Below are 17,818 nucleotides of genomic sequence, written 5' to 3' on the forward strand. Positions count from 1 at the left end.
ACAGCATTCCATTGTAATTTCACTCCACTGAGCCCCCTAAGTTAATCCATCAGCTATATCTCCTCACTACATCAGCCGACCTGCACCAGATTTTGGGTGTGTTGTCAGGGAGCGCTGCCGAACGCAACGACGTGTATCGCCTGGCGGACGGGTGCGGGAAATGCGCGACAGCATCTGCGACGGCGAGTTCGAGGCCGGATGCAGCTTCAATCTTATATTGCTTTTATACCGGCAGCCTCTATCGTTGGCACCACGGTGCTATTTACGTCTCCGTCCTCAAGGAGGCTGATGGATGAATCGGAAGCGGCTCATTTTTATGTGTTTTAAAGACCTTCGATATGTTTCACAGCACAACCATCTGCCCGTGTTTCCTCGACCTTCTGTTGTGGAGGCTGGCGGTCCCAGCTGAGCTCCGGCGTCTGCATTCATCACAGCGCGTTTGTTGTTGTTGTCCTTCAGTGGTCCAACAAATGTGTGACAGGCATCAGGCAGAGTTATGTTCTACCTTTCATCCCTTAGAAAACGGGCCCAGCTTACACCATCGTTTTAGTTTCTTCTTATTATTATTTTTTTTAAAAACCCAAAAAACAAAAACAAAACATATTTTAGGATCCAGGAGGAAAAAGAAGTACAAGCATCTACACCTCAATGTTTCATACTTTTAATTGTTGAAACATTTAAGAGTAGTGCTTATGTTATTACGTCTGGCAGCCTCGATGTGTCTTGGATGCAGGAAACCTGTTTAGTTTTGGCTAAAGAAGCCAGTTCGCCTCACATGGAGTAATTACCAACATGAGATCTTCACTTTAAAATACATATGGTTAAAGAAACACATGCGGCAGTTACAGCAATAAAACATTACACGGCTTCTCTGCCACGACACAGGATCATAATCCATCTCTCTTTTTTGAGGATTTCATGTCAATTTAAAGTTTTCAAAAGTCCCCCCCCCTTTTTTTTTCACTTTCACATGTCTTGATTTTTCCTACCAAGTGTGGGGAATAACAATCAGGCAGTATGTAGGTCATGCTAGCTGTGAAAAGTAGGCACCGCTCAAACCCACTCATTCATGTCTCCATCATACCCTTCGCTCTGCCTTTGGATCCCCACTCTGAGCATATGTTCTCTCTAGATGCCTATAATCAATCTGGGTCTCCTTGAGCATTTAATGAACACGTGATCTATCGCACAGGCCGTCCAATCCGTTTAGCCTCCACGGTTTAAAACGTCACAGGGAGCCGCACCGCCGAGGCTGTACAGCAGAGATGCACACAGAGGAGAGTTTAAAATAGCTAAATAAAACTTTAATAGGTCTAGTTGCAAATGTACATAAATTGCACAGCCACGTTTTGTCAACACGAGTTCTTCTGTACATTATTGTTTTGTCACCGTCATCAAAGGAAGCAGAATCCAGCAAATACTTTATACTTTCAACAGAATTACAAAAGTATTTTTTTTCTACAATAGAATAGAAAACATACATCTTTTACTTATAGCTTTATATTTAACTTAATCCTTTGTTTGATTGGTCGAACTATGGTCAAAAATGAGCTTTTGTTTTATCCGATTCATGAAATGGAAAACCAAAAGTTGATCACTGGCGCCTGTTTGATGTTAGTGAAAGTACTGATTGGAAAATATAACTATTAGTGGATGCATTTTAATCTTTGAGATCTTAAAGCAAGACTATGACTGGAGTTATGATAATCTGCTTCTGGGCATAATAAATTTGGCTTATTTAGCATTTAGATTGTAAATAAGACAGTAGAGCTACCATTATAATTCTATAATGGTAGCTACAAGACACTCAACTGGCTCCATGCCAATAATAGAAAGTTAACCAAGCACAAATACTAAAATGTTTATGGAACAAAGCAAAAGTCAAATATGGCAGAATTTGTGAAAAGCAGCTTTACTGAAATAAAATCTGAAAAACATATGATGCACAAAGGTAACTTCTTAGGAACATATCACTTAGATAATATGTATCTAAGTAAGAGTTAGCATTGGGCTACAATGTTGACTGAAACTCTTGAGCTTATTTGGAGTATAGGTTAGTACATTTGCCAACTTTCACAAATAGTTAAAAACTGAACCGTAAATTAGCATTATGCTAAAATGCTAAAAGTAAGTCAAATCTCAAGTTTATTTGGAAAATGATTGGCAAACCTGGAAACTTTGACAAATTGGAGCACCTACTATTTCAACATTTAGTTAAACAGTAGCTTAGCTAAAATAGCATCAAATTGCTAACATTAACAGTCAACCATCTTTGCAAATTCGCCCAATTTCGCAAATCGCTAAATATCTGATGGTTTAGCAATTAGTCAAACAGTGGCTATAAACTGTGTGATAAATATATTTCAGGGTTATCATTTCAATAAGTTACAATGATTCCAAGTTTTAATTTGCAAAAGAAAAAAAAAAGACTAAACCTATTTAGTGCTTTTCTGGCTTTACTATGTCATAGAGTTGGAATTGACCTAATTCAGTAACTCTGTTTTGCTAGAATTAGCCAACTATAAAATGCTTTACTGCTCAACTAGATGCTAAAAAAAACCTTATTTTTTTAAAATGAGACAGTTAAGAAACACATCTAGTACACATTCATATGACCTAAATGTGCACAAGTGCACTACTTGTAAAAAAACAAAAATATTAAGTTAGACATTTAGCTGCACAAAGTTGTAATGAAATTGCTAGGACACAAAAGTTAGTTGTAAACTTAGACTGCATGTAAATACAGCTTTGTTGAGCCAATTTAGTCAGTACATGTAGCTATCATGTACTATCATTTAAAAATAAAGAATTTGACAAATGGATCATAGTCTTGCTTTAATCTGTGCAGACAAACAGCTTCACATAGCCGTGTAGTATGCAGGTGTGAAATGTCTGGTATTTAACTAAGGATAACTCCCTTTAGTTGCTTAGGAACCTTGAAATGCCTGAAACGGGGTTCTGCGTTAAAAAAAAGAAAAAAGAAAAAGTGAAATAGAAACCAACCACTAAATGTAAAAGTGCATTGAGTGAGACTGATGAGATTTACAGGATTGTGCTTGCGCAGCTCATCGGACTCGAGTTGGCTTGAAACCAGCAAGGCATACATCTCAAAGAGTCAAACCCCTACGTGATCAATTCTTTTTTTCTTTTTTTTTTTCTTCTGTTTTTGGCTAGAGAGATAGTACACGGTAAAATACAAACACAAAAGCTTTTCAACAGAGAGAACACTGACAGATTAATTGATTTGTATAGCTCTGCCCGATGAGGACAGATGACTGACTGGGCTATCTTCTATATTTACAATATCAATAATGATACAGCAGAGTCTGAGCACGAAAAAAAACAACAACAACAAAAAAAAAACATTTACAAAATGCTCTGTTAACATCCGGTAAAAATAGTGTGGGCATTTTATTTACACAATCCCATGATCTCCCATCTCACGATGCAGTCAATAATTATATTGTATTGTATTGTATATATATATATATATATTTATATTTATATATATGTGTAAGAGCAGCCATCCTCACTGACCAACCGGCGACCAAATGAAACTGATGGGTGTAGATGCTACGACTGGCTGTCGATGTATTGAGACTTTTGCATGTGAAGTGAGTACAAAAATACCTAAAAAGCAGATGAGAGTGAGCCGACAGTGAGTAACAACAACGAGACTTTACAACGGTGTCTATACATTCAGAGGCAAAAAACAACAACACAAAAAAAGATGAGGTCAGGCAGGAGCAAGAAAAAAAGGGCAGGCGAGAGAGAACGCTAATGCCAAGGAGGATCGATGGGAGTCACAGTTTGGATGCAGCATACTTCATTTCAGCGGACAAATAAAGCGGTTAGGGAGAAAATTGACTGAATGGAGGTCAATGACAAACAACGGCTCTGCCAGTCCAGTGTATAGTATGAGCGAGTGCATCGAGACGCGTCGCTCTATAGCTCCTGCGCAACTAGAGAGAATCGACCAACATCCCCATAACAATTAATGATGTGTTGCCGACGGAGCAGTGATGAGCACCAGGGGAAAAAAACAAAACAAAACAACAAAAGAAAACAACTACTACGCATTGATTGAGCTCGTTCTAGACATGAGCCAGCGTTTGGGATCAAATACCAAAAAAAAAAAAAAAAAAATTAAACTATTCTACCTTTACTTTTGACAAGGCAAGAAAAAATTCCCAGTGTTTTTTTTTTATTTTTCCCCTCAACGTTATCATACTGTGAGATTTGGATACCAGGTTTGGAAAAAAAAATAAAAAATTAAGGTTTCAAAACAGCAAAAATTCCTCCAAGGGTTTTAAGTTCTGGTAATGAAACACCAGAATGGAGCCAGAATAGAGGAATTTTTTTAGTGTTTCGCAAATCGCAAAATATCTGGTGGTTTAAACTAATAATTAAAAACCACATTGTTTGGACACATATTCAACTGTGACAATATGTTGTCGCAATATGTTCACACCATAAACCATTAGTTTATGGTGTGAACACTAATGGAGCTCCATCCATTATCAAAACTAGTTGCCAAGTCACAAGCAGCATATTTGTTCTGTCAAATGAATGGGTGTATATAAAAAAAAAATACTTTACGATAATAATCAGTACGGTATATTTTAGCAGTAGTATAGTAGGAATCTTTGAAGATTTTGGGCTTTAAACACAATCAGATTGCATTATGGACTTTTGTTTTAGTACCATGAGACTGTGAAATCTCCATATTATAACCCGGTATTATCGTTCTAACACCCTACAAACAACAAAAACAATAATAAAGGGGTTTCTAACACTTGCATGAATTACATAAAGAACAACAAAGGCTCTTTGAGGTGCTGATCACTGCTCAGGGTGGTCTTCCTTTCCAGGGCTCCAAAAGCAAGCTACACACTACAGTCTGTCACCATCAGAGAAGGAAAGATAACACTAAATCTCTTTAAATAAAGGGCTGCTTTTATATTTGACATTATCAAATATAGGTATATGTGTGTGTATACTCTAGAAGGAAAAAAAAAATGCATACATCTATGTTAAATTTCATTAATATAGCATCACATAGAATTCATTTACTTTAGTACTTATAATACATCTCATCTCGTTTTACGTCGTATTCTCTACAAATCCACAGTATAAGTTGTGCCTTTATGGGGTTGCTTTTGGATTTTTTTGCAGAATCGGGAGGAGCTGCGGGGTTAAAGTCGAGGTGTGTTCCCTAGTTAAGGCGTTTCGTGTACCAATAGCTTTTCACAAAGTGCACTGCTTTGGGGGGGAAGGGGTGGAGGGGTAAACGGGACGCTCAGGAACACACCTCTGAGTTAAAAAGGACGCGGAGAAGATTGTTTTAGACTTAAAAATATCTATTTATAGCTCTCATTTGGTTCTTTAAAAACATAAACTTTGAGATAAAGCGTTGGAAAGTAAACCTCTGGAGACAACCTTAAGTGAAAATCCTCAGCGTGCGGTTTTAAATGGGCCCACTTCGCTGTCGGGAGAGGGAAAGGAGGAGCGGATCGTCGATGCGTGCCGTTTTTATAGTGGTTTGTCCCAGGCGTGGACGGGCGCTCGGGTATTCGCAGCGACTCAACTCGTCCGCGGCTCAGAGTTTTTATGTACAGGCTCTGCCCTGCCTCCTCTCTCTTTCCACCAGCCTCCCGGTGAAGGCCATCTGGTGATCCGCTCCGAGCTGCACTCCTTCTGGGTGGGCCCTCGCGTAAAACGTCCTCGTGCCAAACATTTGTCTCCAAACTGAGAAAAAGTGGAAATGTCTTCCGGAAGTACGCCGACTGCTTTCCTAAAACGCACCCACCCACACACACCCACCCCCACACACACACACACACCCACCCCCACAAGTCTCACAGTCCATCTATAAACAGGCACTCGTCGACCCCGGCGGGGTGAGTGGGGGAGGAATACGCTGTACAACGCCCGGGAGCCTCAGACGCGCGCCGAGCCGCCTCAGCAGTTGCTGCTGTTCCGAAACTCTCCGTTCTCGGTGATCTGCAGCTTGGTGGGGTTGGTGGGGGAGATGCCGTTGCGGGTCTGCATGCTGTAACGCTCCTTCAGCTGGCTGAGCGCGCTCATGAGACGAGCGTTGGCGGCATCCAGCGACGCTATGCGCTTCTCCTGCACAAAAAACATAACGAGAAGGAAACCTTTTCAGAAAACAAAAACCCCGTTTCAGACAGGCTACTGAGCTGAGATCTGAGTTTGCTAAACTTGTTCCAATAGATTCCCGAGAGGATTTGATCTGTTTGTGATGATTAACTGGCGATTAAAAAGCTCTAAATACTACGTACTACTTTTTACATTAACAGGAAGTATATTTTAAATTGAAAAGTGACAAGTCTGTTGTCTTTTAAAGTACACTTTTAAGACTAATGAGCCTTAGGAGAACAGCCTCCATGCAATATTAAAGTTTCCAAAGAGTTCTAGAACTTCAGACTGCGACTTCCAGTTAAACACACAAAGCTCATTGTCCTCTAGACAATAAAACCCTTTAAGATGGGAGTTTCTCATGCGGTTGTCATCTTTTGATTATGCATTAAGTATGGAGTGAGCACTCTGACTCTACTTGAAGATCTGCGAAAGTAAAGAATGTAACCCACCAAAAACATAGCCAAGATGACAGCCTAAGCAAAGCTAACATTAAAAAAAGTTGTTGAGAATATGATGCAGGGGCGTCGTAACCATAAATTTAAGCATTTCACTCAAACTCTTTATATTTTATTTTCCCCTGCCTGTTGACGGAGAGCACAGACTGCCTTACCGAGCTGCGGCTGTTTGCAGACACACACTCTCATTACTGTGGGCCTGAAGGAGATTAATGACCTTTGTTTGTCTGTGTGTGAATTTGCATTAATGCCACGCTGCGGGGGTGGATGTTTTCCGGTTTGACTTGAGAGACGTATATATCTGAAATGTATTTTCGTGCCGTAAAAGGCGGTCACAAAAGTAAATGTTGTTTCTCAGGGGAAAAAAATTAAATAAAAGAGAGAAAGAAAGACAGACAGAGCAGGTATATTCTGTTCAACAATTGGAGCTTTCCTCAGCCAGATTAGAGGCCAAAATGAATTAAACATCTTCTGAGATCAGTCTACAATGAATGTTTCCTGTTAGTCAGAATATTTCGACAGACCTGCGCATCAATGATCTTCTGTTTAGAGTCCACGACTGCTTGCATGTCAGAGTGGTCCTTCTTCAGCTCCTCTTCCACCGACATTAACCTGGGTGTCACAACAATAATTGGGGACAACTGTTAACAGTTACAGAGCAAACGCACAGCAGCACACACTCCGGACTCTTCCTCCCATACCGACTGATGATGCTCTTCATCTGGAGGTCCTTGTCGTCCTGCTGCCTGCGCAGACGCTCCTCCGACTCCTCCAGCCTGGCCTGGTACTCCAGCAGGACCTTCTGGGCCTGCTCGTCCTGCCCCTTCAGACGGGCTTCGTACTCCTCCAGCTTCTGCACGGAGGCGCGCAGTTTCTCCTGCAGCACTGCAATCTCCTGCTGGTACTGCGAGCAAAAGCACCGGAGAGAGACAGAGAGATGCTAGTCGTCATCGGAGACACCAGGAGCCGTACTCGCTTTAATCGCACGAGAACACACACACACACAAAAAAAAGGTGCAAATACGCCGGTGATTCCGAAAATGTATCCAAGGGCCTGTTCAGCAGTGTGGTTTTTCAATAGGAGAGACAGAAAAGTTGAGAGGCTTTTGTTAAACAGCAAGAGGAGGAAGAGATGAGTTGCAAACGAAACCCCAAAAATGTCCATGTGCCCATCATAGAACCTCATGGGAGGGTTTCAGAAAGTTCTCTTCATGCCAGAGGGAGAAAGCAAAGGGTAGAAATTGATTTTGGTGAGAAAAAGAAAACAAAAAAACTATGTGGTGAGTGAGGGGTACCAGGAAGACTGTAAAGTTTTCAGCTGCCTTACAAAAGAACTCGGAATTTGATTTATTTTTCCACATTTTATGACATGACAAAACAGCTTGGATGTAATGTCTACCTGTCGCTGCGTTTCCATCGACTATGTAGCTGCGCTACGTAGTCTGAAAATCAAAATCAAAACTCACGCCTTTCGATAGAACGTTTTTCCGCTAGGATGAGGTCGCATTTCAGCTTTGTCGAAATTTGTCTGTCTTGCAACGGAAACACTTTTTTCGCCATGACCGACCAGATGTTACTACCGGCGGGAAAGATGACGACCACAACAGGAAGTGGTCGGAGGAAGATGGCGCTGCATGTTATTTTATTGGACAGACCAATAAAGTGTGATTTTAACTCCATCTCCGATTTAACAGAAACGCGACATTCGCGCACGTTTCCGATAGAAACGCAGGCGATTTCGCATTTCTACATTTCTAGTCTTCGCTCGCTCGTCCTTTCCAAATAAAGGATTCAAAACTTGCCTGTAAGGGAATTCAAATCTTCTGGTTGTTGTTGTTTTTTTTCTCCCTCTCTCTATAACCTGAATATACTTTGAACTTTTATCAACTTCATCCCTGAGCAGCGTGCCGTGTTCCTTGAATTTCAAAACACACAGCTCTGTGTGCATTTCCTCACCTCACACCTGGCATGTGTCAGAATAAGAAGAGGCGTCTGCAGCTCCTGTCTTGCAGTTCGTTGCCACAGAGCAGGTGAAAGTGCACCTCATCAGCTTAGTTCATTTTTGATACAACCTGTTTTTTTTGCCTATCTGGATTGATTGTTTTTGTTATTGTTTTTTAAACCAAACGAAATGCTGCAACCTTCAGCGATAGCTGATAGGGAGTTTAGTTTCCCCAGCACCCTGAATTATCTGATTCCCTCGCACAAAGAGAGAATGCTATTGGGATCCCTTATCTTTCTCCGTCACCTTCCACGCATGCCAAATCGCCGAGACGTTCTCCTGTTCAAGCAATCTCTACAAGGGGGAACGGTGACCTCAAACAGATATGTCTTGTGGTCTGCTGCCCTCGCCTTCCTCCGTCTCTTATCCCTCCGATCCTGTGTCCGATTCCCTCGAGAGCGAGCGACATCTGTTGTCACCGAGCTTTCCTTCTGCTTCTCCGTCTCCCTCAAAACGAGCCGCATCTCCGACCTGCTCGGCTATACTCGAGTCGTCTTGGCTGCATTTGCTTACGTGCAAAATTAGAGGATATGGCTCGTACGGTGACCTGCGTACAAAGCGCCGCAGAATGGAGAGTGAAACGAACACACGTCGGGTGAATATTGATAAGAGGAAGAACAAAAGATAGATGGGGAAACAAAGGAGCTTTGAACAGATGTCCCCTCTGCCCGCCTGCTGTCCTGATGCTCCAGCTGACAACATTCCAGATAAAGTTATTTTTCCGTTCGGGCCAACGGCGGACACCTTTCAAAAGGAGGAGTTGTGCAAAAATGGTCGCCCTCGACTTTGAATTTAGAAATGAGGCCAAATGGAACTGAACACACATTGCTTTAGTGAGGAGCTGTGCTGTAAAATAAGAAAAAAAAGCTTCCTTTGGAAAGGATTATGCTTCCTCAGAACCGGACTGTAGCCATATTACATATGCCTTCAAATCTCTGTTGTGTATAAAGTGAGGTCCAGATACGCTCAAGAACTCAGACACAACTTTTTAGTTTGTTGTGTCAGAGCTTTTCTTGCAAAAGAATTAAATCAAGCCTAGTAGTTTTGTCAGAAGGACGTTGGAAATCTTCTATTTTGTCTTTCACTTCAGTTGGAGATCCAGTGTAATCCAGTTTTTATCACCCTGGAACTTTTTTCTTACATTTTATCACCATACATTTCAATTTTCACTACAAGCATTTCATGCGGTAGAACAATACACTCGCCTTTTCATGCGTAGCGGTCACTGCAGTGGACAGCTGTCTAAAGGCCATTTTCTTGTGGATATGTATGTTGTAAATGCACACAGACCACTGAAGTGGACACTAGTGCGTCATGCAATACACTGTCAACTACTGGAAAGTCCAAGAACATTTTTGTTAAATCCAATATGGCAGACAGACAGAAAAGCAGGCCGACCAACTCAGGAAAATCCAGTCCCTGCTTCTACTGTGGAGAAGTCTTGCAGGTAAAAAAAAAAATAATAATAATAGTGTGACATCAACTAAACCCTTAAGACTAATACTACTGATGTATTAATAAAAATTACAACTGATCATGTAGAAAAAAAATCCTAGAATTTATTTATTAAAAAAAATAAAAAATATTCCCCCCCAAAATTTTTTGTGTCTTAAGAAAATCAAAAAACACTTTAGAAAAAAAAATAAAGGATTATAATTCATGCACGAAAGTGCTAGACTTGCCAAAGATTTTTGATTACATTAAGGCATGGACTTTGACTAGGCTATTCTGCTTAGTCCAATGTACTGTAGTAACCAAACCAGGCCACTGTAGCTCAGGTTGTGTGTGCGGTAGCATCGCCCTGCTGTTTTGCAGCACTCACTGTGCGGTCTAACAAAGGGGTAGAGAACTTAAACATGTCACCCTCTGCGAACTTGATATGACGGCAAGTCGTGTCACACCGAGCGATAGAAGATGGCAGACTGCGCGGCTTGTTACTGCGGCAAAGTCTTGTCAGAGGGATCCGACAGACACGTCAGTCAGTCGGGGAACGGACAGCGAGTTACGGGCGTTGATGCACTTATTATTAGAGCAAGACGGTGAGAAGAGGAAGGGGAGAGGAAGCAGCAGGAGACGAGGAGGACAGAAATCGGATGTTTCGGTCACAGAAACATTTTGACACCGCCTGATATTTGTTGCGGGCGGTCTTTGGTTGGGTCGGTGCAAAATCGTCTGTCGGTGCGTCTGTCACACTGGACGACCGCAGGCCGCCGCTTCCGGCTCACGACCACAGATTTTCTGTCACGATTAAAGATGGCCGATAATGATCCCGTATGACCTCAGGGGTTTTCTCATTGAATTCCCCTTGTCCCTCCAACCCTGACCCACAATGATGCAATTATTTATCAAGAAGATGTGCTGTGTTAGCTTTGTTGCTACAAATGATGTTTTGAACGTAGATCATGAAGTTGTACTTAGTTATGGTTTTCTTCTTACACATTTTCAAAAAAGAACAGATTAATGCAATTCACAACGAATGGATTTTGTGTCGTGATATTATTCCTGTGGATCTCTGCGACTCTTGGCTGTGTCTCTGATGAAATGGACGTCTTGGTGGGATTGCAGTTGTGCCAAATTTATGCCAATGTTCGGATTATAGTTGGAACAGTGTCAGTATATTTTTTTGTAAACCTAAAACCGCTTTAAACTGCTAAGGTACATAATGGTTTGTAATTGTAATGTGACTGTCAAAAAGTTTAAGATGTGCAAATATACTGTATATATTTTTTTGCAAGGTACAGTGGATCCAGAAGTAGGCAACACTCAAGTTGTGTGATTACAAGTCTTTGGGCTTGATTGTGCATTATAGCAACATAAATGTATTTCCTCCCGGTCATCTTTAATATAAGTAAACACTATAATTTCCGAGGTAAATCTTAAGTAAAAAAACTGAAACTGTGACAAATAAGGCTGGATGAAGCCTAATTTGATCTTGTACTCCACACAAAGAGGAGGATGGTAAAAGTAAGAGTGGTAAAAAAAAAAAGTGTAAATCTCATTGTTAGATTTCTTCAGAGGAAAATTATGCAACTACTTTAAAATAGGTTTGCATTTTAAGCATTTTGCACATCTTCAACAGGGGTGTCAAAAAACAAAGAGGGTGCTGAACATGCTCACAATGGACTATTCTTAATTTTTCCTTATTCAGTATTCTCCATCTACCGGTCCGGAGTTTCAACATGTTTTTTGGTCGAGCAGAGTGAGTCAGGAGGTGAAAACAAGAAAAAAAGATTTGTCGGACGTTTGAGTCGCCGGGGTTAAAAAAGAAACTCAATTTTTTGCAAATTCACAACATGAGACATCTCACTGAACTTGTTGAGTGGTAACGCTCAGAGTCCATCCCACCTCCTTATATTTACTTCTCAATGACTAAGATGTACTTATTAAACTCCCTTGCTCAGTGGTTTCATGAATATTTTTTTGTATTTCTCAGATGGCCTTATTTAATTTAGTTATCTTTAAGAGAGAGAGAGAGAGAAAACCCTCTTCATTTTAATATTTGATATGTTGTTTCTGTGATTAAGTAATATTATGCATGACCCTAAATTTTGTTTTTGAGATGGAATATGCAAATGCTGCTGGAAAAAGAAAATATTCATATAAACTGAAAATATATAAATATTTTTTTCTTTTACTCGTGTAAATTAAGAAATGTAAGATTTGTGACTCATGAATATTTCCATATTGCATAAAGCATGCCCTATATTTTTACCGGTCCTACGACACACAGTGTGCATTGTAAATGAATTTAACACTGCATAAAATGGTTAGGGGCGGCTCGCCTCTGTGGAGGCCGTACTGTCTTCCAGTCCGTTCTGCTGTTCCAGGGTGGCTGTGGTTTCTTTGTTAAGACTCGAGTTATTGCCTTCTTTGGTAGTTCTCCCTCCCAGGGCTGCTGGCTTCTATAAAGTATGAGCTATGCTAGGATGACAGGTTTCTTCTTATTATAGATAGGAGGGTGGGGGGGGGGAAAAAATGAAGAGAGGGAGCATGTGGGAACTAAACAAAGCATAAGAAGCAGAGCAGCGATGAACAGCTGTAGACACTGGGAAGCAGAGGAAGCGGCACAAAAACGACTTTTTGTCTCGATCACACACACATGCAAGCGCAGGCTACAAGCAGTCTGTGTGGATATTCGGAGTGTTAATCCTCACACGCACGTATGTGGTGCTAAGTTTGGTTTGAAATCTTATTTTTGTGATGTGAGGAGGGCGGGGTGGGGTTGGCTTATAAGAAAATATATTTTTTGTGTGTGTGGTATTATGAAGGCCTCTGGTTGTACTTATATAACATCAGATTTCCATTTCCTAAATATTCCTAATATATTCAAATTGATATTGAATAAAGCGTTCAATGTGACGAGGACTATTTATTTCAGTTATTTTTTTTTCTTCCAGGTGGGAAAGTGCTTAACTCAGCTTACAGGAGAACAATTAAGGCGTTCTCCCTTACAAATGATACACATTGAATGTGTTTAAATTAGTTCCAGTTGGCTGAACGAGAAAGAAATCTTAATCTATTTAAATGGCCTTTCCACTAGCCTGCAGGTCAAACAATTGACCTATTAGCAAGAAAATAATCAACAGATTAATGAAGTTGTTGCAGTAGTAGTTCTGCTATTGAGTGCTGGTGCCTGGAGACTAAAAAGTGTTACTTTGTGTTTCTGTGTAATTAGCGAAATGAACAACATTTTTACAACATTTGGAGTCTGACATGCCGACAAAAATACATACTGTGGTCACATGGGACAGTTAGATTTGATAGAGGCTGTAATTATACCTAATTGCGATTTAGGAGTCTCTCACAAGTCTAAATCAAAATGAAGAGCAAAGTGGGAATGCTACAGCAGAACAACAGGAGGAAAAAAAAGATGTTTTCAGTAGCTGAATGCAGTGCCTTGTAAAAGTATCCATACCGCTTCCACATATTGACGTATTGTCACGTCATTGCAAATTTTTATGTTTTTATTAGGATTTTATGTAGCAACACAAAGTTGTGCATGTTTGTGAAGTGACAGAAAAAGGATACAAGGATTAATGCGTCGTATATTTGTATTCAGCCGTCTTTTTTTTGGAGCATTTACCAATTTGGCGACATTTATGTCCGTTCTTTTTTGCAGTATTCTCAGTAGGATTCAGAGCTGCGTCGTTTTAACAATGAATATGCTAATCTAAAACATTTTGACTGTAGCTCTGGCTTTCTGTTTATGATGGTTGAAGGTTAACTAGAGCATAAATATCATCTTTACAACATTTTTGCTTTTGTGTTTTTATTTATATTTTTTCTACAATTGTCAACCATTTGTTGCACGCTTCCATTTTTACTTTGTTGATTTATCTTTGGTGATAAGTCTTTGAGACCGGAAGGCCTGGCTGTCATCACCCTAATCATCCCCCGACTTCCTGTCAGATTAAAATGAGAACTCTGACTGGGCTTCTCCAAAATGATAATATTACTTACAATTGTTGGTAAAAGCAAAATATATCACTTTGAACCTTAAGCTACCAGAAGAATCAGTTCTCTATAGCATAACACTGCCACCACCGTGTTCTGTGATAGAAATGGTGAGTTACAGTTAACAGTGTTTTGCATGTAGGCAAAAAAAACCTTGGTCTCATCCGACCAGAACACATTCTCTTCTGTTTTCTAGATGACTTCTGGCAAAATACAACAGATCTTTGAATAACTTTCACACACAGGTAAAAAATGTTCCCCTTATTAGGCGACTTTTAAGACAAGCTGTTTTCACTGAACTTTTCATTTATGTTTACGTAAAAGGACGCTGAATACAAAACCAAAACGGCACACTTGGAATGTTTTTCGTTAAAAAAAAAAAAAAAAAAATTCTGAAAACCACTCCACTGTTTGTGTTCGTTCATCCCATGAATTCCTTGTTAAATATGTTAAGGTTTGTGGTCGTAACTTGAGAAAATGCGGGGGGAAAAAAACAAAAAACTGCAAGGGGTAAGCAGACTTTTTCAAAGCACTGAATGTGCCACACGGTGAGGAAAAGAAGAGAGAGAGAGCTCAGTGGAGGGGGAGGGTGGAATCAAAGCTAAGGGTGTGGGGTTGCTAAAGGTCAAAGGTTGGATGACGGGGGTTACCTTCTCCACCTGAGTCAGATCCTCTCTGTTTCTTAGTGACTCGGGCTCCATCCCCTCATGGTCTAAATACTGCACATTCATATTCAAAAGCCAGGCTGCTGTGCGGTCCAGCGCACTGGGGTTCACTGGGGAGGGGGCCTAATAAAACCAACACACACACACACACACAGACATACACGCCCACATGAGCTGAATGAAAAGTGTCAGGGAAAGGGGGCAGGAGGGAGGTTGCAAAAAAAACACAACAGGAACAACAGAAATAAGCTTGAAATGCACCAACTGATCTGGGCTGAAAAGCAGCAGGTGGAATGGATGCACACACTGGTCTGTAAGCTCCCACTGTGGCGCGCGCGCGCACACACTTTTTAAATCTGTACGAGAACACCTCGCGTCATGGCAGCACGGGAAGTGGATACTTGAGATAAAGAGAGGGAGCAAAAAATCTGTCAGAGAGTTGATTAGTTTAAAAGTGATCCGGCTTCATTGGATTTGATGGATTCCCTCTCTGCTCACCTTTGATTGGTTGATTCGTTGCTAAGCGTTTCATCCAGCTAGGTTCAGAGTTACAGGAAAGAGGAATTCTTTGCGCCGAGCTATGTGTGTTATGATGTTCGGAGCTACGTTTCCTCTGTTTACATCAGCAAAAACGTCTCAAGTCTCATTCTGTATTCATTTTATCATTGATATGGCAGTACATAATTGCAAGTTAATGGATAGCTAAAGCCTACAGTAGTAGAATATAGTAAAGTGAATCCAGGTACTTCTTGATCAGTGTGTTTCACCTCATATGTAGGGATAAATTATTGCAAATGTTGGTTTACTGTACATACTCTTATCAAACCTGGTGTCTTTTTTGTTGATCCATTAAAAAGGTGACCAATTGTCATTTTCAACAAAAGAGATTGAGAAGATTATAGCCAAGATTCAGATATTTTGACATCAGATGATATGGTACAGTATTTAGTGTCCAGGGATTTTATTCTGGAAGCATCAAACAGACTTGATACTGAAACCAAACCCGAGCATATATAGGCACTAGTCAGACGTTTACATACACTCATCATAAGCAAGAGTTGCCTTCTTTTTTTATTTATTTTTTTCTTTCTATGATTCTTTTTTTTTTTTTTTTTTGTCAGAGGTCACGTGAGTAAAGCAGGTTTACCATCAGCATGGACAGAGAGAGTGCCCGCCAGAAAAGAATCAACACCTTCAAGTATTAACTTTTACAGTTACCAATATGCCACGTTTTCTTCCTGAGGACAGCTTAATGGTCACAAATGAAAAGTTGAAGCTACTTAGGCACAACGGCAAGGAAAATATTTGGAGCCAAATTTGGTGAAGCTTCCAAATTTAGGAACACTGTGGCTATATTATCCTATGCTACACTAGACTGACTACTCACCTGCTACTGAACTAGACAGAACTACACAGAACTACACTACACTATACTATACATATGTCTGTTGATTATGCTCAAAGAGCTGATAATCCAACAGATATAACTGAATTTTGCCAAGAAGCGTTAAATACTCAGTCAAAATTGTGTTGAAGATTTGTTCACAGCTAAACAAGGTGTGCAGTAAAGATCCAGCTTATTAAGATCTACGTTTATATTTAAACATGTATGTATAATTTTGACCCAGTGTGAATTAGAGTACACAGTACACATTTATCTAATAAGATTCAGGCTGTGCCTCTGCAGCACCCTAATACCCAGTAAAGCAGTGCTGTGGGGAACGGGGCCGCCTGCATGGAAATAACTATTATTACACAGGCTGTGACTGGAGTTCATTAGGGTGAAATGCGCTGTCTCTGCGATTACACCCACCAAGGCTTCCCTTCATAAATAGCTCTTCTTTAATATCCGTAATCTCCTGTATTTACCTCCAGAGACAGTTCAAGGTTGATTTATGAAATAACTTCTTCAGTTGTATTATTATTTTTTTAATATTATTATTAATATTATTTATATTGACGTCGTTACAGTTGTGTTTTTTGACACTGACCTGTTTGTGCTGAGCTCTCTGTTTGGTCTCGGGACTGTCGCTTTTAGAGGAGGACGACTGCTGCCGCAAACGAGCGCCGCTGGCCGGCCAGTCGGGCGACGACGTCATCATGCCGCCGGAGGTGGGGCGGGGGTACGGGCCGCTGCTGAGCAGATTCGGCGGAGTACGGCCTCGCGTGACGCTCTGGGGGGGAGGCTGGTCTATCCTCCGCTGGGGGCCGGCGCTGTTCTGTCTCGGGACGGTGGGCTGATGCTGGGTCTCCGTTAGCGACAGTTGCCGACGGTTGAACTCCCCAGAACGCCGGGTGTACTCATCGCCGCTGCTTCCTCCGCCGCCGCTATGGTTCATAAAGGCTTGCTTCCCTCCTGCTGGCCCGTCCTCATTGTTGCTATGGGAACTAACTGAACTGTGGCACTCTGACCCCGAATCAGTCATTCCTCGAGGAGACACTGGCAAGCAGGCCGCCATCTGGTAAACTGGGTTCTGGAAGGACAGGGGGGCAAGTAGCTGGGCGGGTCGGCCCGGAGTGCTGTCCGTGTTTGGGGTGATGGGGGCCTGACCTGGCCTCCTCATGGTAGGACCGCCTGGGATGTTGCCCTGAGAGACTCTGGTGGGCCAGCCCCCGCCAGAAGCTTGGGTCTCACCCAGAACATCCGAAGGGCTTTGAGCTGTCCCAGCGTCCAGATTGCGGGGGTCCTGCAGGTCCACCATGGATAAACTTTTATTGCCGTTGGACATGCCCAGCTCGGGCTCATTAGTCTCAGAGTAGCTCGAACTGCGAGCAGGCGAAGGCTGGATACCCGAGCTCCTCGTCACAAAGAAGATGTCCTTATTTTCCGGAGTGGGCGAGGGTAACCGGGTGAAGTCGACCAATCTGAAATAGACAGGAGAAAACAACCGTGTTTAAGAGTTTAGCTGGGTAATTGTAGAAATGCACCATTCCTGATGGCATAACAGACACTGGAGTGGCTCTGTTTCGTTAGTTCTGATTGGCTGGTTTTGTAGAATTTTGTTCGTATTTAGCTTTGATTGACGGGTTGCATGTTTAGACAATTACTCTCCTTGTTGGTGGATGCTCCGCAACTTTTC

General features: G+C 41.4%; 1 protein-coding gene across 11 annotated transcripts in view; it reads right to left on the reverse strand.

The window, feature by feature from the left end:
* Positions 1–1,282: 1,282 nt before the first annotated feature.
* dab2ipb (DAB2 interacting protein b) overlaps positions 1,283–17,818 on the reverse strand; it is a 178,630-nt gene continuing 162,094 nt past the window's right edge. For 10 of the 11 annotated variants that reach the window (XM_032569310.1, XM_032569309.1, XM_032569315.1 and 7 more), the window contains 5 exons: positions 16,730–17,603; positions 14,724–14,861; positions 7,319–7,521; positions 7,142–7,229; positions 1,283–6,129 (listed from right to left, as the gene is read on the reverse strand). In XM_032569310.1, coding sequence (XP_032425201.1) covers positions 5,962–6,129; positions 7,142–7,229; positions 7,319–7,521; positions 14,724–14,861; positions 16,730–17,603 — 1,471 coding nt within the window. In that variant the 3' untranslated portion in view covers positions 1,283–5,961. The remainder of the gene's footprint in view (positions 6,130–7,141; positions 7,230–7,318; positions 7,522–14,723; positions 14,862–16,729; positions 17,604–17,818) is intronic. The other variant, XM_032569311.1, reaches the window with a different exon arrangement.

Source organism: Xiphophorus hellerii, chromosome 8, assembly GCF_003331165.1.
Source record: "Xiphophorus hellerii strain 12219 chromosome 8, Xiphophorus_hellerii-4.1, whole genome shotgun sequence".
Classification (NCBI taxonomy): Eukaryota; Metazoa; Chordata; class Actinopteri; order Cyprinodontiformes; family Poeciliidae; genus Xiphophorus; species Xiphophorus hellerii.